At 36.9% G+C, this 24,818-nt stretch overlaps 2 protein-coding genes across 3 annotated transcripts in view; both read right to left on the reverse strand.

The window, feature by feature from the left end:
- LOC126819377 (nucleotide sugar transporter SLC35D1) overlaps positions 1–15,129 on the reverse strand; it is a 29,573-nt gene extending 14,444 nt beyond the window's left edge. For both annotated transcript variants that reach the window (XM_050547388.2, XM_050547389.2), the window contains exons 1-8: positions 14,880–15,129; positions 12,482–12,515; positions 7,185–7,271; positions 6,465–6,532; positions 2,587–2,658; positions 1,891–1,959; positions 1,197–1,299; positions 51–143 (exon numbers count right to left, since the gene is read on the reverse strand). In XM_050547388.2, the coding sequence (XP_050403345.1) occupies positions 51–143; positions 1,197–1,299; positions 1,891–1,959; positions 2,587–2,658; positions 6,465–6,532; positions 7,185–7,271; positions 12,482–12,515; positions 14,880–15,001 (648 nt within the window). In that variant the 5' untranslated portion in view covers positions 15,002–15,129. The remainder of the gene's footprint in view (positions 1–50; positions 144–1,196; positions 1,300–1,890; positions 1,960–2,586; positions 2,659–6,464; positions 6,533–7,184; positions 7,272–12,481; positions 12,516–14,879) is intronic.
- Positions 15,130–16,464: 1,335 nt separating this feature from the next.
- On the reverse strand, positions 16,465–24,061 carry LOC126819363 (N-acetyllactosaminide beta-1,6-N-acetylglucosaminyl-transferase). The gene is made up of 4 exons (XM_050547367.2): positions 23,833–24,061; positions 20,888–21,657; positions 19,143–19,384; positions 16,465–18,336 (listed from the first exon to the last, which is right to left on the reverse strand). Exons 1-4 carry the CDS (start codon positions 23,857–23,859, stop codon positions 18,017–18,019), a joined length of 1,359 nt encoding a protein of 452 aa, XP_050403324.1. The 5' UTR covers positions 23,860–24,061; the 3' UTR covers positions 16,465–18,016.
- Between the last annotated feature and the right edge of the window lie 757 nt (positions 24,062–24,818).

Here is a 24,818-nt window from a genome sequence, read left to right on the forward strand (position 1 = left end):
ATGAATAATTTATAAAAATATGTAAAAGAGTAAAAAAAATATAAACAAACCTTTTCTATATCCCCAAGAAAATAAACGAGACAGAACATAGGTAAAGTCATAAACAAGGAATTATAAAATAATAGACCATATTTTCCTAGTTCCTGAAATCAAATACAAGTAAAATGATTAGTAATTTAGTCCACCATATTAAAGATACCTGCCCACGTACAACCTTGGTGATTTGATGATATATTTGGACTAAAAACATATTCCAAATAATTAATCTATCAAAATTTGGCTTCAAATCATTGTTTTTGCAAGGAAATACTCCTGCTATAAAAAGTCTATTAAAAGAAGTCATGTTTGTGTCAAGTGACTTAGCTGATGCACTATCTAGCAACGGGTGTGAAGTCGGAGGACGATGTTGTCTTGAATCGCTGTCCATTTATCATAAATATCGAAGCCTAATTAAGTTCACTGCCCAAAAGGCAAATTAAGTTCACTGCCCAAGTCATTTTCTGTAGTTTTTATATCAGAAACTGTTGTACGTTTAAGCTCTTCATCAAGTTTATCAACATATACATCAAATGCTCACTAACGCTGGGAGATCAGACAATCTGCGCGTGCAACCTTTGACGTCACGCGACCAGACATTCCTAATTTTCAGGGAATCCAGTATTTTTCTAGGAAGACTGGATGGTCTACTATCCATATATTCCAAAATTACCATACTTTTATTGGAAATAACCACCCGATAAATACTTTTCTGGGAAAGTATCTTTAGTTATTAATTTCTATAAGCCAATCAAGTCCAGTCTTTGGGTAGAGTTGAACCATACATATGGCCATATACAAGCAATTTCCAACATTTCTCAAATACAACATTTAAAGATAGGTTTCCAGGCAACAAAACATATGCACACAGCAGCTTAGTCGTCTGGGTAGCTAACAAGGGTTGTCGCATATTTTTTCGTTTGTCATTAATGAAAACATCTACAACACATCAAAATCTGATTACGAATAACATCCAATCCACCACGCTGTCATTAATACAGTAAGGTCATATTTTTTTAACCATTGTTTAATTCAAATAATATAAATTCTGAGATAAAAACTTACCTTAGTGAACAGTAGGACGTGAAACCCCATTTCATTTCAACTTACCTTTGTGAACAGTAGGACATTAAACCCCATTTCATTTCATTTCAACTCACCTTTGAATCTAATTTTTTCTTTGTGTAGACACCATTAGCAGCTGTAGCAACATCATTCATTAAAATATAACAATAGCCTGATACATCAAACGCTAAATCATCACTAAAATAACAAACATTACGCTATATAAGTGTGATATAAGGGATATTTGGACCAGGCAGTGGGGTTTCAACATCCTCTTCACTGGCTTCTAACTATAAGGTGGTGCTGGATGGACGAATGGTTAGCATGTGCGCGTTGTATTGTAAGGTCTGTCATTGAGTCAACTGGCATGGTTTCGATTCCCCGGTTGTACCTGACAAGAAGTAGGGTCGCCTGTTCAACCTCGTGGGTTTTCTCCGGGTTCTCCAGTTTCCTCCCACTGCTAAAGTGCTACAGACCCCTACGTGCAAGCGAATTATTGAAATAAAATGGAACTACATGTTAGTACCGAAATGACCTAGTTTGTGTCGAGTGTTTTGTCAAACCATATTTCTATCTCTCTTTCCCTCAAGGTTCTCTTATTGGCTCACCAATGTGTACACATGACCTCGGTTTTTCATCATATTTCATGCCAAGCCCACCATCCTGTAACGTGGACTTGGGGAATCAACCGAATCAAGCCCAGGACCTCCTGATTAGTTATTGGCCAATGTCTTACCTACTGACCCACAAAAAGCACACAAAGCCATCTAAATAATGAATATTACTCACCTAACAGCTATTAAGGCACCAAATATCATGAGAAAAACAGTACTCTGAACAAATAAATCTGCCCTTACTCTGAAATAAACAATATGATGTTAAATATAGTACAGTCTGGTAACAAATCTATACCCATCAGCAGCTTTCAACATATTTATGTTACTTAAGAGTGTACGTTAATTGTTGTATAGAGTCACAACAATTGAATTTCAACTGTCAAGAGTTCTTTTACGTGCATGCTGATGTGCACACAGGACCTCTAAGGCTCAGGTTTTTTTTACCCATTTGAACAAACAGACACTTGCTGACAGGGCCAGTTGTAGAAAATGCAGGGCCCAATTTGGGAGGTCGAAAGTTACAGGATATGAAATACATTGCAAGATATCAACAACTTTAACAAAGCCTATAAGCCATTCATATTTAAGGCGAACTAATCTTTACTTCACAATTAGTAATTGATTAATAATACCTAAAAGTAGTCCCACTTGGCAGTCCTGCTGCCATATTGCCTGCAAAAGTTTTAAGTTGGTGAGCTGCAGGGACACATTTGGGGAAATTGGTCAAATGAGCCAAAAACTGTCCCTGCGTGCTGGTTTCCCCGTTCTGCACAACAAACCAGGAACTGCAACTCCTCCTTGTAAGTATAAAATGACTAATAAATACTTGCATAAAAAACTGACAAGAGCAATAAACCGTGACACTCACCTTAAAACTAAGTATTCTGCTATCATTGTAAATAAAATAGAAAAACGTCTTAAAACTGTAAACATTGGTAAACTGTCAAATAAAATAAAAAAATAAACATATATAGTGGTAAATCATGACTTAAATGATGCATTATGTAAGATTTAGATAAAGAGCTGGTCATTGTTTCTATAATAGTTCCTAAATAAATAATGAATAATGAAAATGTCATTCAAATTACTTTATTCTAAGCGAAGTGATGACTGTTTGTAGATATAGCGTAGATCGTTCATTATTGTAGCAATGACTGAAATGAAATGAAATGAAATGGGGTTTAACGTCCTACTGTTCTGCTCCTATACTGGGCTAATGAAGACGGGCATATGCCTTATAGTGTGCCATGAGGGAAATTTTGCCCGGACAGCGGCACTACGGCCTACCTTTATATCGAATTCCAACTGCCAAGGGATCTTTTACGTGCACGCCAATGTGTTCACGGGACCTCGGTTTTTCGTTCCATCCGAACGACTAGACAGCTGACCTTGTCAGGCCCTCCGCCCTGCATCACTGACAAGGGGAAACCACGCTGGAAAATCTGAATGAACTTTCTCGGCCAATGCAGGGATTGGACAACTGAGACTCAGCCTTGGTTGTCCATTTTATCATTTAATCTTATAATCATGCAGATGTTTAAATCCATTTAAATTTTTAGTCATCCGTCGGCCATCTGATGTTCAAGACAGTTGATTTTAGGTAGGGCTGTACGATATTGCAAAAGGGACGATATCGATATTGGTATTTTTTTCAACGATATAGTTAAATATCGCGATATTTAATAATAATGTCACTTTGCTATTAAATAAATTAAATATAAATGCATTAAAGCTGACTACAGTGTGAGTAAGACTTGTGGGTAAGAATTGCTTTATTCATACACTTTAAACTTTGCTTTTTTTATAATATAGATTTATTAAAATGAGCAAAACAACATCCTTTTTGGATAAAAATTAAATACAACCGCTGATGTTTAAAAAGCGTCTGCTTGTGACCTTGTGTAAGAAAATTCTCAAATATCACCTGCAGCAGAAGTACGTAGGTGCGGTCTTCAAGTCTTGTATTGTAAGCTCAAACAGTTTAAAATACTAAATGATCCGGACTATCTTCCATTCAAGCATTCGATTGACTGCGGTATTCGTGGCCTAACAGTGACAGTAATCTATTTATAGATCGTTTTATTCTTGCTTTCAGAAATTTAGTTTTGTAGAGTTTTCTAAAAATATTCATTTTTTAAAAATATGAAAACCTATTTATAGCCTGGTAATTAGCTGCGGTTGTGGGAAATTTCAGGCGTTGAGTAGGCCTAAGCTTTACATGTAGTAACAACTGACAATTTATTGTCGACTAAAAACAAAGTAAAAGTAACGCATACACGATGCAGTGAAAAACGGATGTGGACACTGCGCAAGTGTTTTCAACATTTAACGATTCTCAAAACATTAGTTTTATTATAGTTTATTGCCGTCGACTAATTTCCACTGCTGTATAGTGTATTTATTATCTATTTTTATGATAATTTTTTTCGATATTTGAAGTTTTTGGCGATATTCGATAAACCACTATATCAACGATTTTTGGCCACATGATATCGTAGTTGGGTCTGAAAATACCATATCGCGATAAATGACTATAACAAGAATATCGTACAGCCCTAATTTTAGGCTTGCTATGGTAATAAATGCCTAAACCAGTTTTAAGCCAAAAAAAAGACATGTAGATTTAGCTCTTACACAATGCAACTTTAAGGATTTTATGTAAGGCCTCCAAAGAAATGAAATGAAATGAAATGGGGTTTAACGTCCTACTGTTCTGTTCCGACTTGGCAAATGAAGATGGGCATACGCCATACATTGTGCTAGGAGGGAAATTTTGCCCAGGCAGCAGCACTATGGCCTGTCCTTATAACGAATTCCAACTGCCAAGGGATCTTTTACATGTACACCAATGTATACACAGGGCCTTGTTTTTTTGTACCATCCAAACCATTAGACAACTGACAAGGGGAAACCAAAACCGAAAAATCCTGATAATCTTTCTCAGCCAATGCAGGGATTGAACAAGAAACCTTCAGACTATGCTACATGTACAGTAGAATCTGTATGAGCAGCCACTCCTATTCAGCGACATCTCCTTGTAAGCGGTCACGATAAATTCCCCCCGTAGAAATTCTGTTGTTTCATCTCTTTATTCAACGGTCACTCCCGTTTAGCGGTCAGTTGTGAAAATTCCCTTGGGTGGCTGCTTAATGCAGATTCTACTGTAAATGTAAAGTTGTGAAACCTCTCTATTGTCTTTGGACTGGATTTCAGATTAAAGGAGGTAAATCGCTAATCTTTGGGACTTAGAAATTGACGTTAATGGGTCGAAATGCATATAATAATGTAATCTGATTGTATATAAACTGATTTATATTCAATTGTTTCCATTTTGACACTAATTTCAAATCAGTATGTCCAGCGAAATATGGCAGGAGTCTCAACTGAATTACAATTTCTAGCGTCTGGTTATTCTAGTCTATTGCGCATAACATGAGTTATGGAATATGTCTAGCTTCGTTCTTTCTGGTCACTTGTTACATATGACGCTCAAACGCACTATGTAATGGTAAAATGTTTATTTTGTCTTAAATATTGGATATCAGAAGATTACAACATCAATGTTGATTTGAATTGACAAATATTTCGTGTTTTCAATGTGTAAGACTTTGGATGATATTGAGTTAGCTACTTTAATATATATAAAGACCATTTGAATATTAATATTTGTTAGTGGTACAATCAGACAAACTAATTAACCTGCATGAAAATTGTCTCTTTTACAATAACACTTTTCTCTCTCTACCCATTTTTTTCTGGAGCAACGGTGGCTAAGTAGGTAAGACGATGGCTCGCTAGCCTGGAGGTCGCATGTTCGATCCCTGCATTGGCCAATAAAGTTCATAAGGATTTTCCGATGTGGTTTCCCCTTATCAGTGGTGCAGGATAGAGGCCTGACAAGGACAGCTGTCTAGTCGTTCGGATGGGACAAAAAAATTGGTGTGCACGTAAAAGATACACTACATGGTGTATGCCTATCTTCATTAGCCCAGTCATGCGGGACAGTAGGACGTTAAACTCCATTCCATTTCCTTTTTTCTTTGGTTGCTTCCCTTATTATTAGTTTGCACATTGAGCGATTACGGCTAGCCCCAGGATCCATTTCCTTGCTAAGATATATTTGTCTGTTTGAAATGCCTGTGTCCTGTCAAGGGTTTATTTAGCAAATGGTGTCACTCGCTCGTTGTGTTAGAGCGACGTTTACTGCCAAATAAATTTCTGGATGTTATTTTTTTAACCTCCATATATAAGTCGAAACGGAGTATAAGACAAATGCCGGACTTCTGTTGAAAATTGTATCGATTTATGACCCGAAAAATACGGTAACTTTAGAGGAATTCGAAACAGTACGGATTGGCAGTATGCCAGTAGTCGGCACGCTTTCATTCTATCGTATTACGACATCACGTAATTTTGCAGGAATATTACTGACATAAATTTGAATACCGTACGGGCATTAAATATGAAAAATAACGAGATGCACCTATTTTTTATTACGTACAAATTTGAATATTTTGTCCACACGTGATTTTTGTGTGTGGTCTAAAACATGCCTGCTTAAATAACGATAAGAGTTATGTCCCTTTATTTTCGGTAAAAATGTCTGACAAGAAAATTTTTGAAATCCCATCACTGGTTCTGTCTTGTGTAATTGTTTATATATGTGTGATGAAGTAATCCTGTACATACTACTTACTATATATACAGTATGATAGAAGTATAAATTTGAAAAGATTGAATTCTTACTTGAGTTTCTTTGTTCCTCCTAGACCTGTTACTAGATTTATTAGGAATATAAGTGGTAATGGCCACACCTGAAATAAAATGTCGACATTATAATAATGTGAATGATTATGACAAAGACACAGAAAATGCCAATCTGTTTCATAGAGGATTACGAAAGTCTTCTAATATCTCTGTAAAAGATGACTGTCTACATGACGTCACATCACGCAGTGTTAATCATTGGCTCAATGGCGGGTGCAATGTTTTCATAAGATGTTACTGGCTCGGGCAGAATGGTGCCTTTTACTCATTTTAATACCCATTTACACTAAAATCGGAAATAATTTTTACCTACAAATACTTCAAACGTCTTATTTATTTTTCTAATACATAAAAAAATTGTTTTAGAATTTAATTTGTTGTAGGAAAAAGTTAATATCTGAGGTTCATTAAGTGATTGTAGCGACCTAGCGAATATTCACTGTATTAACTGCTGATCAGTGTGAGAAAATGGTTATAACTAAAACACAAGAAATGGTTACAACTACATTATGTAAAACACAGGAAATGGCTACCCTACGACACCGAAATGATTACAACTGACACTGCAATGATTACAACTCTGACACAGAAAATGGTTACAAAACTGAAAATGATGATTACGCTAAACACATAGAAAATGAATACCCAAAAACACGAAATATGAAAGCCTGTATACCTACATCTATTGTGTTACCTTACCTTTTTAATTGTGCCTTTTGTAAAATCAGGAAACTGAATAATACTAAGTTTTTTCACTATATATAAAACTATAATACCCATCAGCATCTACAAAACAAATATAACAATTAACAAGCAGTTGCCATGCATGATACGCCTATATTTTGCAAGAGATGGACAGAGAACAAGCTTAAAAAAATTAAAAAACGATTTTACGTACAATCAGGGGTCAATAATCCAGGAAGTTACAGTTCGATATGCATAAGTATCGAAAGGAACACAGATCTTTGGGATAAAAACATATATTTTAAATTTCATCAAAATCGAATAAAAATTGTGACCTATTGAGAGTCCACAAGCTAAAAACGCGAATTTTTCCGTAGAATCAGGGACCATAATCCTGGAACTTAATATGGTCTGATATGCGTGAATATTGAAAGGATCCAAGATGTTTTAGATATAAATATATATTTTAAGTTTCATCAAAATCTGATAAAAACTCTGACCTCTAGAGGGTTCACAACATTGTATTACATACTTTTACACTATTTGCATACAAGGAGCAGCTATTTTGTCGAGCACTTTCTGTCCGATTACCACGAAATTTGACACAAACTAGTCATTTTGGGACTGACATATGGTTCATTTTTATGTAAATACTTTGCTTGAGTGCAAGAAGTCTTTAGCAGTGTGAGTAAACCAGAGGAGAAAGGTCACGAAGTTGGACAGGTCACCCTACACCTTGTCATGTACAAGCGGGGAATTAAAACCACGTCACTTGGTCTCAATGATATGCCTTATAATCCAAAGCTCATGCGTTGAACTATTTAGCTATTCATTTTTCTGTATACATCTGTTAAATTCTTTCAAGAAACAACTTTTCAAATATTTTACTGTCAAAGAATAATACTGGTACCCTCTATGTCCATATATAAAAATAATGTATAGGGAACTTTTCCTTGATTCACATTTTTATGCCTTTGCTATCGTAAGTTTTATTTATTATTATTATTATTATATGTTATTATATCTGACATCTCTCTCCTTTGGTGTTGTCATCTTTTGTATTATAATTTCATCCTGATTATTTTATACTCCTGTGTTCATCCTTCTCTTATATATGTTGTGCTATCATCTTTTGTATTATATTTTTTTCATGAAGGGCAGGATGGTACTGGTAGAAAGGCTTCTACAGCCTTATCCTTTACCCTTCTTAAATTAAGTTATTATTATTATTATTATTAATATTATTATTATTACCAAGTCCTTAGATATATGACATCTGTCTTATATGTGTGGAAAAGCTCATTAATAATAACACCACATATACCCGTAAACACGCCAGATGTTAAGGTTATCCTGTTTATTAGCAATATTTATGAAATGTATATCTTACGACTGTAACATTATCTCTGCATGTTTCGCAAATGCTGGTCATTCTAGGCCTATTAAAAATTTCTGAAGATCTATCCCTGCACCCAGAGCCGTTATGGCCAGCTATTGTGTCACATGTTTTTGGGTAACAAAAGGGCGCTTTTGTTTAGTCTTATACTCTTATACTAGGGTTAAATCTACTTGTTAAGGCCAGCTCAATTTTTGTCAAGGTCACTGAGATGTAAATATGGTTAGGGCACGTGATTGTTAGCGAGATTGTAGGTTAGGTTTAGGGTAAGCATTAGGGCTAGGTCCTGGGTTAGGGTTGGGAGTACAGAGCTAGCCCTGTTTACATCTCGTGACCTATGACGAAAAATTGAGCTGACCTTATCATTTAGCACTAACCCTTATATAAAGCACTTACAGATTCTGAAACAGTTCTCGCATCTGACACAATATATCTTATGTGTGGTTTAATGGTTGAGAGCAAGACATTGAGTGACGTTAGTCCCGAGCTGTTGTTTCAATATATTACACAATGCCTTAAACAACTTAAAAAAAGAGAAATACGTCACACGCATCCGAAATTTCAACTAGTACGCTTGGCACATTGCCCGTACCATTATTTGAAATAATGGTACGTCAACATCTATGGATGACGTCACATCCGTATTTTAAGCAGAAGTATTCGTTCATTTTCACAGTCACTTATTATTTTATATTTGTTTTTTTCTAACGTTGATCTGCTAAATGTCTCAGTTCTTCATACATGTATGAGATGAAAACAAGGTCTTGTGTATAGGTGTGCTTGTAAAAGAATTCTAGACAGTTAAAATGTGATAAAGGCAACTGTCAGTGCAAAGCTTCCGCAACATGTACACAGCATGCAATCATGCTGTTGAAGAGAAGTAGGATGCTAAATCCAATGTTATTCTGTCATTGAGTCAAAAGGCGTGGTTTCGATTCCTTGGTTGTGTGTGACAAGGAGTAGGGTCGTATGTCCAACCCCGTGGGTTTTCCCCCGGGTCCTCCGGTTTTTCTCCCACTGCTAAAGACCCCTACTCGCAAGCGAATTATTGAAATAAAATTGAACCATGTGTTATTCCCAAAATGACCTAGTTTGTGTGTGTCTAGTGGACGTTAAACCCCATGTTATTCTATAATTAATATATCATAAATAATAAGGGCGTAAATGTAAGATATAATTTTAACTTGAATTTCATATTACTATCTATAAAAAAGGCATTACTCCTGATCGTAAATCTGATTCTGTTTGCTTTGTATTCAATTACATAATATGCAAGCATGCTTACTGTAACAAGCTACATGTATGACTTAACACCTATCTATTGAAACTTATAAAGACTTCACATTTCTATCTAATTGAATAGATATTATTATTGATGTATCCGGGTCTATTATGAATGAGATGGCCAATCACTTACATACTGACTAAACTTGTTGCTATTTACATCCTCTGGTTATTCAATATGATATACATGTATATTTACAAAGTGATGAATAATTTTCAAGTTTTTGAGCCTTACAAGAGATAGAGAGAGAGAGAGAAATGGGGTATAACACACACTTGATACAAACTAGGTCATTTTGGGACTAACATATGGTTCAATGCTATTTCAATAATTCGCTTGGACATAAGGATCTTTAGCAGTGACCCGGAGAAAACCCAAAAGGTTGGACAAACGACCAACTCCTTGTCACGTACAAGCGGGGAATCAAAACCACATCGTCCACATCACTTTGTGATCTATCGCACCAATCTGAACAACAGACTCACCCTACCTGCAGAGAAGTGACTCTGACACAGTGAATAGCCATGATATCCATATGACGTTATCTAAACGTCACAGGTCATGAGGTCACATCAACAAACAAATGTAAACACCATCATTACGATCATTATCAACATTTACAAGACACAATGTTACATTGTAAACAATAGCCTTCTTGCAGCCTTAAGGACTGCATAATCCGTACAAAACGTCTTATCGCTTCTTCCAATGATTTTTCATAAAAAAACATCATCTACAACTCTAGATTTGACGTTGGCATATTGGCACTATTTTGTGCTTCGGTCGTGTCTATTTCAGATATACACAATCAATTCTGTTAATGTTTTTAGCGTGGGCATTGACTAAAAGTTAATTTATTTCACTTCTAAACAAAAATTTAAAACTTTAACGCAATTTTAAAAAAATAGCCAAATTCTGGCTGGGATTACTGAGCAAAATGGCCATTCACTGTATACGTGCGAAAAAAAAGCCAGCGACCATTTAATTTTCTTACGTTAGTTACGTACGCTATTGCGCACATGTTTAACCAGTAGGCTATAGGCACAGTCAATAGTGCTCCATTGATATACGGGGGTCACGGTGGATAAGTGGGTAAGACGCTGGCTCGCTAGCCTGGAGGTCGGGTGTTCGATCCCTGAATTGGCCGAGAAAGTTCTTCCAGATTTCCCAGCGTGGTTCCTCCTTGTCAGTGATGCAAATTGGCATGCACGTAAAAGATCCCTTGACAGTTGGAATTCGATATAAGAGTAGGCTGTAGTGTCGCTGTCCGGGCAAAATTTCTCTCATAGCACACTGTATGGCTTATGCTTGTCTTCATTAGCCCAGTTCGGAGCAGAACAGTAGGACGTTAAACCCCATTTCATACCATTTCGATATACATATGTCAAGTCGTGTATTAATTAAAGAAGCATTATGTAAGATTTAAATAAAGTGCTAGCCAGTCTTGCTATAATAGTTCAAAAATAGATTAATGAAAAATGAATGTATCGAAATTTTATACAAATTACTTTATTTTGTGCATAGTTATCACTATTTGAAAATGAAGCATAGATTGTATATTATCGTAACAAAGGTGAGAGAGAGAGAGAGAGAAATGGGGTTTAACGTCCACTTGACACAAACCAGGTCATTTTGGGACTAACACATGGTTCAATTTTATTTCAATAATTCGCTTGCGCGTAGGTGCCTTTAACAGTGGGAGGAAACCGGAGGACCCCACCAGTTGACTCAATGACAGACCGTATGATACAGCGCGCGCGTGCTAACCATTCGGCCATCCACCCCCCCCCCCATAACAAAGGTACTTGTCAACCAAGACTAAGTTTTGATTATCCATTTTATCTTTAAATTTTTCAATATTGCACGTGTGTAAATACATCCGATAGAGAGTTGATTACAGGCTGGTCATATGTTTAATTCATAATTGATTTAAGAAAGCCTGCGATAGGCAGATTTATCTCTTACATCATGCATCTTTAAAGATAAATTCCCGCGTACAAACTGGGTGATTTGATGATATATTTGAACTAAAAACATATTAAAACTGATCAATTTATCATAATTTTGCTTCAAATCCTTCTCAAAATATTGCAATTGCCAAGGAATACCCTTACTATAAAAAAATCGATCAAAAGAGGTCATGTTTGTGTCACATGACTTACCTCTCTCAGTAGGGCAAAGTCAGAGGAGAATACATTGCATACACAATATTGGTCACATATGTGATAGAGCTGGTTAAACACATTCCAAATATAATTTTAACACAGAGATCATTGCTACGATAGCTGAGTAATACAGGTTTCCTGAATCGGAAGTGACAAACACCAAAGGAAAACAGAGTCATCTCTCTATATAACTGACTGATGTGACGAGTGATAACGGATATATGGGCAAAATTCTGCTCACTAATAATTTCTTCGAAGACCAAAAGTTGTTGTGTGAGATTGTGAGAGGATATATTTGGAATCTGTTTAACCTGCTCTATCACATATGTGATAATGACTGGCACCAATATTGTCTTTTAATACTAACTGCTCTTAATCTGTATTTCTTTTGGTTTGAGATCATTTTCTATGCAAAGTTATATCATATCAGTAATAACAGAATATTATATATTGTTAAATTGTTTACCTGACCAAATGCAAGAAACCGGAAAGAAGGAAATCTGCAATAAAAAATAATTTTCCAAAAAATAATAATGAACTATATAATTTAAATGAAGAGACTCACACAAAACTCAGATGAAAAAACAGCAAGTGCTTACTCCCATATTAAAGATGCAATATGTAATATTTCAATAAAGAGAGAGAGAGAGAGAGAGAGAGAGAGAGAGAGAGAGAGAGAGAGATGGAGGTTTAATGTCTACTCGACAAAGACTAGGTCATTTCGGAACTAACATATGGTTTAATTTTATTTCAATAATTTGCTTGCGCGTAGGGGTCTTTAGCAGTGGGAGGAAACCGGACGAGGTTGGACAACTGGGGATTCGAAACCAGGCCTCATGATACAGCGTGCACGTGCTAACCATTCGGCCATCCAACCCCACATTTTGATAATGAGCTGCTATAATAGTTCAAAAAAAGATAATGCAATACTGAAAATTTTTCAGTCGAAAGCTTATATTATCTTCCTTTCCAATCATGCCTGGTCAATCTTATTTTTACAATTTCTGTCAGAGTGTGATAGGAATTTCTATTCTAACTTTTAACTTTTTTGCGGACATATGATATTGTTTTTTTGCGGGAGAGATCGTTTCATCCCACTACCGGTTCATCTCGGGCTGTTTCATCCCAAATTTACACGGGTCCCTTAATCCCACTTATATCGGGTCGTTTCATCCCACAAATTTAACCAGCAGCTGCCACGCAGAGATGGATAGAGAACAAGCCAAAAACGAATTTTTGAACAATCAGGGGTCATAATCCCGAAAGTTATGGTCTGAAATGCGCAATTATCAAAAGGGACTGAGATTTTTGGAATATAATGGAATGTTTTAAGTTTTATCAAAATTGGATAAAAATTGTGACCTCTAGAGGGTCCATAACCTTTGTATTACATACTATACACAATTTGCGTACATTTGTCGGTCAGTTTCATTTCGATTTTCCGGAAGATCCAATTCAACCTTCATTATGGTGGAATGGTGATATATCTAAATGGTTTTTAAAATCGGAAAAAAAAACTGTGACCTCTAGCGAATCCACAAGCTAAAAATGTGATTTTTCGACCAATCAGGGGCCATAACCAAGATCTTTATGATAAAAAAATATATATTTAAAGTTTCATCAAAATCGGGCCCATAACCTTGATATACCATATTTTACACTATTTGCGTACGAGGGGCGGCCATTTTGTCCAGCAGTTTTGGTCCGATTTTCACGAGATTCGAACTCAACCATCATTAGAGTGTAACGGTGATTTCCTAAAAAATTGGATAAAAATTGTGACCTCTAGAGGGACCACAAGCTAAAAGTATAATCAGGGGCCATAATTCAGGAAGTTACGATCCGATATGCGCGTATAACGACAGGAACCAAGATCTTTGGGTTATAAACAAGCATTTCAAGTTTCATCAAAATCCGATCAAAATTGTGACCTCTAGATAGAGTGTCCACAAGCTAAAAACGTGATTTTTCGTAAAAACCACGGGCTACTGCGCAATTTAGTTGATTATTGGATAATACGTAGAGTCCATGATGTATTTTGGCGAGTGATTAAGCTATCAATATGTAATTATAAAATACCTTTTTATAAAGAAGATAAATGATGTTAAACATCATAAACTAACAAACAATACGAGTATATATACTTTATTACAAAACCATCGGTGAACTAATCTAAAATCATAACGGCAATTAACTAATAATCCGAATATACTTTACTACAAAAACATCGGTGAACTGGCCTAATATCTAAAATCATAACGCCAATTAACAAACAATACGAATATACAGCATGAACTGATCTCGGTTGTGATCGGTAATCAACAAAAAACGACGAGTAAAACTTATTTATTCCATACATTATTGTTTATTTAACAATAAGTAAGTGTTTAACAGTTTATTTAACAATAAGTACAACTCAGTTATGATGAAACAGCCTGGGATGAAAAAGCCCGATAAAAAAATAGGTTGGGATGAAACAAACAGCCGAGGGGAAACGGTTGTGGGATGAACTGACCCACACCCACTTTTTGCCACCAACATCTAGTTAGTTGTTCCACATCTGTCAAGGGGCCATGAATGAGAAATGTCATGATCTTTCAAGGGGCTTCAGGTATGAAGGTCCGCTCCACCGAGGTGATATGATAGACAAATGATTCTTGCCAGCAGAGCCAACCGAGAGACTAGGATAAGGTTGGGTGGGGAGGAAGGACGACAAAGGAAGTTTGTAAGTTCTTATCTTATGAATGAAGTGTCAAAATTATTTAAACTATCAAAGATAAACTATATCCATACAGGCTAGGCATCTGGCTACCCTTTTAATTTCTTCATTTTTTCAAAATCTTTAATGATAAAGGATAACTTACTTGTATGATGTCAAAGTTACTTTGTTGACAACAGTTATCAAAAACGATGCGCCTCCATAAAATAAAGCTGCAAAAAGTCGCAAAATAACTGGGACTGGCTCATCTTTAGTAACTTCTTGCATTCTTGAACAAAATGTGGAACTATTCAGTATCTTAAGATCATTTGAACTGATACATGAAAATGGGTCATTCAGCTGTTGCAGATAAATAACTATAACTGTCGACAAAATGTCATCTTGAATTCACCACACATTAGTCTAGTTTTATTTTAAATTTTTTCGTTTACGACGGAGTTAATTCCCTTCCTTAAAATTACCAACAGAGTTATCCCCTTTGCTTAAAGTATCCAGACAATTTTTCCTGCTTTCTCTGATAAAGTGCACTATAATTTATATGGACCGTATGTTTCTATTGTATGCTATCCTCCATGGGTGATTTGGTACAATAAAATCTTATCATATCTTATGGATAAGCTTATTTAATTTTAAAATAAGGTGTTAAAATAGTTTGATCTTATCATTTATAAGCAGGGGCGCACAAACATGTTTTCGCAGAGTGGGGGCGTCATCAAGCCGGAGTTGAATATTGAATATTGTAGGTCTCAGTTTGGATTGATTGAATATTGTAGGTCTCATTTTGGATTGATTGGATGTGTAAAAAAAAAAAAGTTGCGCGCCCCTGATCTTATGCAGAACCCTAATTCCACCCGCCCCGAAAAGGAAAAAAAACCACAATTGTACTTGCCTATAAAATTAGTGTGCTCAAGCAACTATGTGACAATTAAATTGAGGGTCATTTTGAGGGATTTTCCTCTAGGGGTTTTCCTTGTCAGTGGTGCAGGAATGAGGACCTAAATAGTTGATCGGATGGGACGAAAAACTAGATCCGCTTACATATTCGAATACACGTACGTAACAGATAATTTGATAATTGGAACCTGAAATAAGGATTGGCACTGTACGTAGCGCCGCTGTCAGTGCAAAATATCCCTCATAGCGAGAGAGAGAGTAACGGGGTTAAACGTCCACTCGACACAAACTAGGTCATTTCGGAACTAATGTATGGTTCAATTTTATTGTAATAATTCGCAAGCGCGTAGGGGTCTAGCCGTGGGAGGAATCCAGAAAACCCGGAGAAAAACCCACGAGGTTGGACAGGCGATCCTACTCCTTGTCACATACAACTGGGGAATCGAAACCATGCCAGTTGATTCAATGATACAGCGCGCACGTGCTAACCTTTCGGCTATCCACCCCACCCCCCATCCCTCATAGCACACTATATGGCGTAAGCCCGTGTTCATTAGCCCATTGCAGTTGGTGAAGAAAAGTAGGACGTTAAACCCCATTAGTCATGATTATCGTCAACAACACGACATGAATCTACTTAATTCCAGTGCAGTGTATAAAGTCCTTTAAAGACGAACCATCTTATTGGTGGGGTACCCCTCCCCCTCCTCAACAACACACACACACACACACACAAAACAAACCAAACACCTTATATTTTAATTGTGTTTATTAGGTAGTTCTGTATCACAGAATAACAAATTATGTACAAATTAAAAATCACAATTAATCCGATTTTGAATAAAATGCCCCCACCCAAACACCCATGCCCCACCAAATCCAAGTATTCCATTAGTTGGAAATTGTTTTAATGGCATTTAGTAATGAAACTGGTCATAATTCTATAGGATACAATTTCTGCTTATTACGGAGCTTCTATAGAATGCAATTACTGCTTATTACTGAGTGGCGGGGATACAGAGGCTGTCATAGATAATAAGGTCCGCCATTGAGTCAAGCGGCGTGGTTTCGATTCACGATTCCAAGTGGGAAGGAGTAAAGTGCTTGTCCAACCTGAACCGTTTTCATGCGGTCTGTGAATTATTGAAATAAAATTTAATGACTCTGTGAAAGGACATACAGAGAGAGAGAGAGAAATGGGGTTTAACGTCCACTCGACACAAACTAGGTCATTTCGGGACTAACATATGGTTTAATTTTATTCACATAATTCGCTTGCGCGTAGGGGTCTTTAGCAGTGGGAGGAAACCGGAGGACCCGGAGAAAACCCACGAGGTTGGACAGGCGACCCTACTCCTTGCCACGTACAACCGGGGATTCGAAACCACGCCAGTCGACTCAATGACAGACGTTATGATACAGCGCGCGCACGCTAACCATTGATCAGCCATCCAACCCCCGATTAATTATGTAAGATTTGGATAAAGAGCCAGCCATTCTTGCTATAATAGTTCAAAAATAGATAATGTAAAATGAATAATTTGAAAATTTCATTCAAATGAAGATATTAGTCTTTGAAGGTTTGATAAGACGTGTGCAATAATTTCAACCACCGTACTGGTTGTTCGAAGCTAAGTCTCGCTCGGACTCCATTTTTAGCTTGAATCAAAATATTGCTGAACTGTTCTAATCTATTCAATATCGGAGATAAAAGAGAGAGAGAGAGAGAGAGATAGAGAGAGAGAGGGGGAGATGGGGTTTAACGTCCACTTAACACAGACTAGGTCATTTCGGGACTAACATATGATTTAATTCTATTTCAATAATTCGCTTGCGCGTCCTGGGTCTTTAGCAGTGGGAAGAAACTGGGGGACCCGCCGAAAACCCACGAGGTTGGATAGGCGACCCTACTCCTTGCCTCGTACAACCGGGGATTCGAAACCACGTCAGTTGACTCAATGACAGTCTTTATGATACAGTGCGCACGTGCTAACCATTCGGTCACCCAACCCCCAAATAATAAAAAGTAAATGTATTTCATATAATGGTGGTCTGTGCATTTTATTGGCTGTTTATTTCTAGTTGTTTATTAACGCGTTCCTGAAAACGCACAGTAGGCTGGCGCCCAGTCCATGGAAATTCTAGTTATTCATGACGCTGTTCAGTAATTTAATGGGTTTATGTATTTGTGGCCCAGAAACTGGACGCAAAATGCTACTAATCTTTTTGTTGTTATTGAAAGTTTTACCACGAACTTACAGAAATCTTGCTGTTCAGTTTCATGACACCAAAATATCTGTGATATCCAGCTGTATGACACATGTAACGACAGACGGCCCGACAAACATTGGACAGGGTTGATGACAATATCCACACACCTTATAAAATTCAAACAACATCCGGTGGTATATAGCGATATCTTACAATTGTACTTTTTTCATACACAGTTGTATTAAACTCTAATTTTCCCGCCATTTCTAACTTCACTTGGTTGAAGTACCAATTCTCCAAACAATCGTAGGCAAGAGGTTGGAACTCGTAAAGGAATTTATTAACAAATAGTTTATTACTGGTTGTCATTAGGTGTAAATCAGGGATGCCTTGTATACAGACACCTCGAACGGTATATTTGCTGCCACATTTACCATAGTCATTATCAACTATCTTGTAACGAATAAAACTGTCCCTTGTCTCATCTTCTATGTCTCCTGAAAAAAAAGCAATCCTCAAAAATACTGAATCCCAGAAAGGCAAATATGCAAATTAATTTACTCTAAATTATCTTCTAGTACGTGCATTTAGTAGCTGGGCAAATCAATAAACAGTGGCCCAAACGTAACTCTAGTTTTCTTTTAAGTTTGTATTTAACAATAGTTTGTAACTTGGCCGAGGGCACCTGCTCTTATATGTAGCTTTGGATTCTAAAATCAAAATACAGTCCTATAGACACAACCCAGGTGTTTGACAAAATAAGGACAGACAAGAAATATCTAGCATTAATTATTGACTGTCATCAACTGCCATGTTCAGAAAGGGCTTTTCTTGAACTGGTGAAGTGACAAGCGAACAACCTTGATAGGCCGGGGGATTCTATGTCACTAGGAAATCAACTCACATTTTCAGAAAGGGCTTTTCTTGAACTGGTGAAGTGACAAGCGAACAGCCTTGATAGGCCGGGCGATTTATGTCACGAGGAAATCAAGCCCCTGCTTGAGATGCTTAAATTTAAATGAATCTAGTAATGTAGAAACTAGAACATCTTTGAGATATGATATAAGCATACGCACTTCGAGCCCCATATGAAAAGCAAGTAGAGGGCACACTGCTGCCAACGTCACAATGCCAGAGTTACCTATTGACTTGCCAGATTGAAGTTAATAGCTGTATGATTTGGGTGGCTTACGGTTACGGTGTATACTACTGCTCTTGACGACGGAGAAATTCTGGATGAATACTGGTCGCCAGAGATGGCGTTTATATAACAGCACTCATCAGATTTCTATTATATGTTTACCTGTGTAAGATCCTGGGCTTTGAAGGTGTTTATTGTTATTTAAAGAAGTGAAGTAGGTTTCATCAGGTATGCTCATTGACTTACACCATTCTAGAAAGTCTAAAGCCGTTTTATTATGTAGAACGTAGTCAACAAATTCTCTTGAAGCTGCCAAATGTACCAGTCCTTTACACGGAGTTATTCCATGAGGAGGAGGAGGTCGACCTTTAATTCGGGAGTAGTAGTAACCTTTTGATCCCATCCTGAAAGTGGAAGGGGTAAGTAATGATTAGTGATATTAAACTGATCGGTTGGTAATACGTATCGTTCTTTAATTGTAACATAGCATGGTGTTAGCATATTTCTGAGGCAATGGTCCGAGAAATCCCTCTCTGGTCATTGCTGGACTGGTTTCTGATACTTGAGCTTTTGAGGGGAGAGAGAGAAATGGGGTTTAACGTTATTTCCATAATTCGCTTGCGCGTAGGGGTCTTTAGCAGTGGGAGGAAACCGAAGGACCCGGAGAAAACCCACGAGGTTGGACAGGGGACCCTACTCCTTGCCACGTAGAACCGGATATTCGAAAACACGCCAGTCGACTCAATGACAGACTTTATGATACAGCGCGCGCACGCTAACCATTCAGCCATCCAACCCCCCAGCTTTTGAGGGAGGGAGTTTGTCTATTCTTCCCGTTCAATCAAATCTATCCCAAGTACAGCAACATGGCAGGCCTTCGTTTAATCTGGGTCTTCCCTAAAACTTTGGACAGTGATTTAAGGTATTAAAAACGGTGAAAGTATGTTCGTCTCCAAACAGTATTGTTTACATTGTTTTCGATTCGATAGCCTCGTTTGTCACGCTATTAGTTTTTCTGCAATATTCTGCTATGCACTGGTTAATTTGGCATAATAAAATCGTGAGTCATGACGTAACGTTATGTAAACATATTTGGTCCAAATTGGAGCTCTGTTTTAAGCGTAATACTTTTGTAATGCAATTAGCTATTGGTTGTTAATCGGACCATTGACCATTCATAATTTGGAACATAAATTTGCTTTCGTTAAAGCAGTGTTTAGTGGGATTAGGTATAATCAAACGAAACACTGCGAGGAGTATGGATGTTAGAAATGTCGGATTCAAAGGCGTTGGGGTGGTGGCGATGATTGGGCCGCGAGAGCCTCATAATTTGCTTTCCTTAAAGCAGTGTTTAGTTGGATTAGGTATAATCAAACGAAACACTGCGAGGAGTATGGGTGTTAGAAATGTCGGATTCAAGAGCGTTGGGGTGGTGGCGCTGATTGGGCCGCGAGAGCCTCATAATTTGTTTTTAAAAAAAAGACATTGTACGATAAATAAATAAGCCATATGTAACGTTAGAGGTTTGAAACTGGGGAATAACCTTTCGCATCTACGGTAAGGCAACCAGGATGTATGAAACGGAATATGCCCCCTTTTCACTGTTGATGCAGATGGGTGGGGGTGGATGACCGAATGGTTAGGACGTGCGCGTTGTATCATAAGTTCTGTCATTGAGTCAACTGGCGTGGTTTCGATTCCCCGGTTGTATGTGACAAGGAATAGGTTTTGAAATAAAACTGAACCATTTGTTAGTTCCGAAATGACCTAGTTTGTGTCGAGTGGACGTTAAACTCCATTTCTCTTTCTCTCTATATATATATGTGTGGACTCAATACACTTCGATCTATAGCTAAATACATCGACTTGGATACATTACTGGTTGATAATTTAATGGTAGTACCTACTTTGCTGCGGATCCATCTATATCATTAGCTCCTTTATATGACCGTAAAATCCTCACTAGTTGATAGTTAGTTTTTAATGGATATTCTTGACCAGTTAGATTGATCACATAGCGCCATTTTACTTTATGCAGGACAAGTTCTTTAAGACAATTTATCTCTGGTTCCAGGACACTGAACTCTCCCCAGATTACGTTGGTTCTGTTAGAAACCAAGAACACGTTAGGAAGACATTTCACGATGGATCTTATAGCTTTAAAAATGAGCAATGACGATTTGCTGTCCACGTGAACACAATATACGTTATGGGGTCTATAAATAGCTTTTAACAATCGTTCTACCTGTTCCACGTGTTTATAAACCATGAGGGTGAAGGCGATTGGAAAACTCTCTTCCCTCTTTGTACTGTTATGAACCAGGAACCCCCTATTGGAAATATATTTTGAACAGCTTGAAGTTAAAGGTATGTAGGCTTCTGGTAAAACTGCTTTTCTAGGATGGAATTTCATGAAGCTCATAACGTTATCTATGAATCGGTTAGTCAAACTTGTATTCTTTAGTAATACGTCACATACTTGAGGCTCTATTACTTGAAGATCATGCGATAGGGAAAATGAGTGTTTGGATGTTGAAGCTAATTTAGTAGCGAACATAACTCGTTGAAGAGAGGCCAGATTGTAGAGCATACTGGTTAACCAGATGGGTACAATCGTTACACACATAACTAGCTTTATACGTTTACCCTTAGTCCATATCCGATTCTCTTTTGGTTTCTGTAATAAAAAATAAAATTCTGGAAATTAAAGGAGCTAAGTCTCTAACCAATATTTTCCATAATATTCGAAAATTAAAACACGAATTAGAATTCAATATTGGTCAATTTTAATCAATACTGATGTTGTTATCTTGTCGTGAAACTATACGATCGTAATATCCAATATTTAAAACACAATCAACCTGTTATAATCAGTACACGATTCGTGTACCCCACGGTTATGAACAAATAAAAACATATCCTACAACACAATGTGGAAGTAATTAGTAAAGGCTGATTCACAAACGATAAAATATAAATTTAAAAACATGTAGAATGCACTAAGCAGGCGTAAACGACCGCCGTTCAATTTGAACTGTTCACGTATTTCACCGAACATAATTGATTAGAAATTACAATATTTTTTTCAAAAATTGAATATAAATCCTTTTACATACATTCATATTACATTAATATGTGTTTTTAGAACCATTTCTGTCTATTTCAAGGTTCCAAATTTAAAGCCATATGCCCTTGAAAGCATGTTCCACGGAGTTTAATTTTTGTTCAAAACGTTTACTTGATAAAGCGTTGAACAGCATGTTTTAATGTTTTAATTGTTTTTTTTTTTCGAAGTAAAAATACAATCAACGGGCATCAAGTTTTTATTCCTGTGAGTGGTTATGTAGATAGGAGCTCCAGTGAACTGAAATGAAATGAAATGAAATGGGGTTTAACGTCCCACTGTTCTGCTCCTATACTGGGCTAATGAAGACGGGCATACGCCATACAGTGTCTATGAGGGAAATTTTGCCCAGGCAGCGGCACTATCGCCTACTCTTATATCGAATTCCAATTCCAACTGCCAAGGGATCTTTTACGTGCATTCCAATGTATACACGGGACCTCGGTTTTTGGTCTCATCCAAAGGACTAGACAGCTGTCCTTGTCAGGCCCTCCGTTCTGCACCAGTGACAAGGGGAAACCACGTGGGAAAATCGGGATGAACTTTCTCGGCCAATGCAGGGATCGAACACCCAGCCTCCAGGCTAGCGAGCCAGCGTCTTAACCACCTAGCCACCGTGGCTCCGTCCAGTGAACTATTTTACCTGGGAACCTATAATGCTGTAGTGTAAGACGATCCCCTTGTTCGACGCTTAAAACTGGTGGCAACCCAACCTGATTTAAACACAGATCCTTTTTCGTTTTGTTTTTTATAGTTCAAAATATCGTTTTACTTGTCTTTACTACACTAGGATCTGGAAGTGAGGGATTGGTCAATGAAACGGTCTGCTACGGCGAGTTCTTGGCGTGCGTTGTACGGAACTGTGAGTAAACCACTAGAAACATCAACGTTGATTGATTAATTAATGTCTGACGTCATAGGGTCAAAAGCCGCTCGTACGACCAATGACACGACCTTCCAGTACAACCGCTCAGATCTTCGTGTAGTTTAGGCCATCGAAAGTATATAAAAAAAAACGAAACGAAATATAGATCTGTATTTTAATCAGATTGGTGGCAACCGAAAGGGTGATATTTCTAATAACCCAGTAAAACAAATAAACTAATTGATGTCATAGCCCTCGATCCACCGGAAGGATTGATCTATAATGAAAGCGTACACGGTTTCGTTGACGGGGACAATCACTCCCACGAACATATGATGCAGATTTCCTTATGACTAGCTCAACAATTCCAGCAGCAATCAAAGGTAGATCTAGTTTTCGAAATTTTAAGGGGGGAGGCCATTAAGCCAGGCATATACTAGCTCGCTTGTCGTCGTTTCTTTGCAGAAGTTATATAAAGACCCAAATTACTAATTTCTTATATATAAAAACTAACTTGTATATATTAACAAAAACATAATTACCAATTAAATAGTTACAAAAAAACCCTATTGTAAATACCGAGTAACTCAAGCCTTATATACAATTAGATAATTAAAGGTCAGTGATAGCGAATAACGTAAACCTTATATACAATTAGATAATTAAACGTCCGTGATAGCGAATAACGTAAACCTTATATACAGTTAGATAATTAAAGCTCTGTATTACCGAATAGCGTAAACCTTATATACAATTAGATAATTAAAGGTATGTATTACCGAGTAACGTAAATTTTATAAACAATTAGATAATTAAAGGTCTGTATTACTGAGTAACATAAAACCTAATTAGGCAACACTCACATTATAATTTCCTAATTCTCTAGACATCCTTAGATTTCTTCTTTAAATTAAAACACGATTTACTATTTCACATTTAAATTCACGTGTCCTCTAAAACACGATATACTATTTCACATTTAAATTCACGTGTCCTCTAAAACACGATTTACTATTTCACATTTAAATTCACGTGTCCTCTAAAACCCGATTTACTATTTCACATTTAAATTCACGTGTCCTCTAAAACACGATTTACTATTGCACATTTAAATTCACGTGTCCTCTAAAACATGATATACTATTTCACATTTAAATTCACGTGTCCTCTAAAACACGATTTACTATTTCACATTTAAATTCACGTGTCCTCTAAAACACGATTTACTATTTCACATTTAAATTCACGTGTCCTCTAAAAACTCGACATTCGCTACTTCATATTTCGACCCGTTACATAATTAGACTTCGAAGTATGATGATAAAATATTTTACATCCGGTGTATAATTAAAAACATGGTTAATCTAATTTGCTTTATGTACTTTTCTTCCGTAAACATAAAAGTACTTGTTCTTTATTTATTTTAATCCATATATACATGAAACATATATTCCACTACTCTAATTGTTCTGAAGTAGACATAACAAATAATAGTTGCTATACTGCGAATATATATTCATATAATATATCGATATAAATCGATCCCTGTCCGAAATTTGAAAGGATTGAGAAATCTCATTGGTTGATCTTGTGAGCTGAATAATATTTTACTTTCAAAATTTGGATTACAGCGACAGATGTTTGGTTTTTCTTTGCAATTTTCAAGATCGATCTTTATTCTCCTTATTCAGTGTGGTGACATATTTTATATATTTTTAATATAGTGCTGCTTATTTTTATTCATATCTGTAGATTATGTATACGAGTCTTCATGATTATGGGGGGGGGGGGGGTCAAGGTGGCTAAGTGCGTAAGACGTTGGCTCGCTAGCCTGGAGGTCGGGTGTTCG

Source organism: Patella vulgata, chromosome 4 (assembly GCF_932274485.2).
Source record: "Patella vulgata chromosome 4, xgPatVulg1.2, whole genome shotgun sequence".
In the NCBI taxonomy this organism is placed as follows: domain Eukaryota; kingdom Metazoa; phylum Mollusca; class Gastropoda; family Patellidae; genus Patella; species Patella vulgata.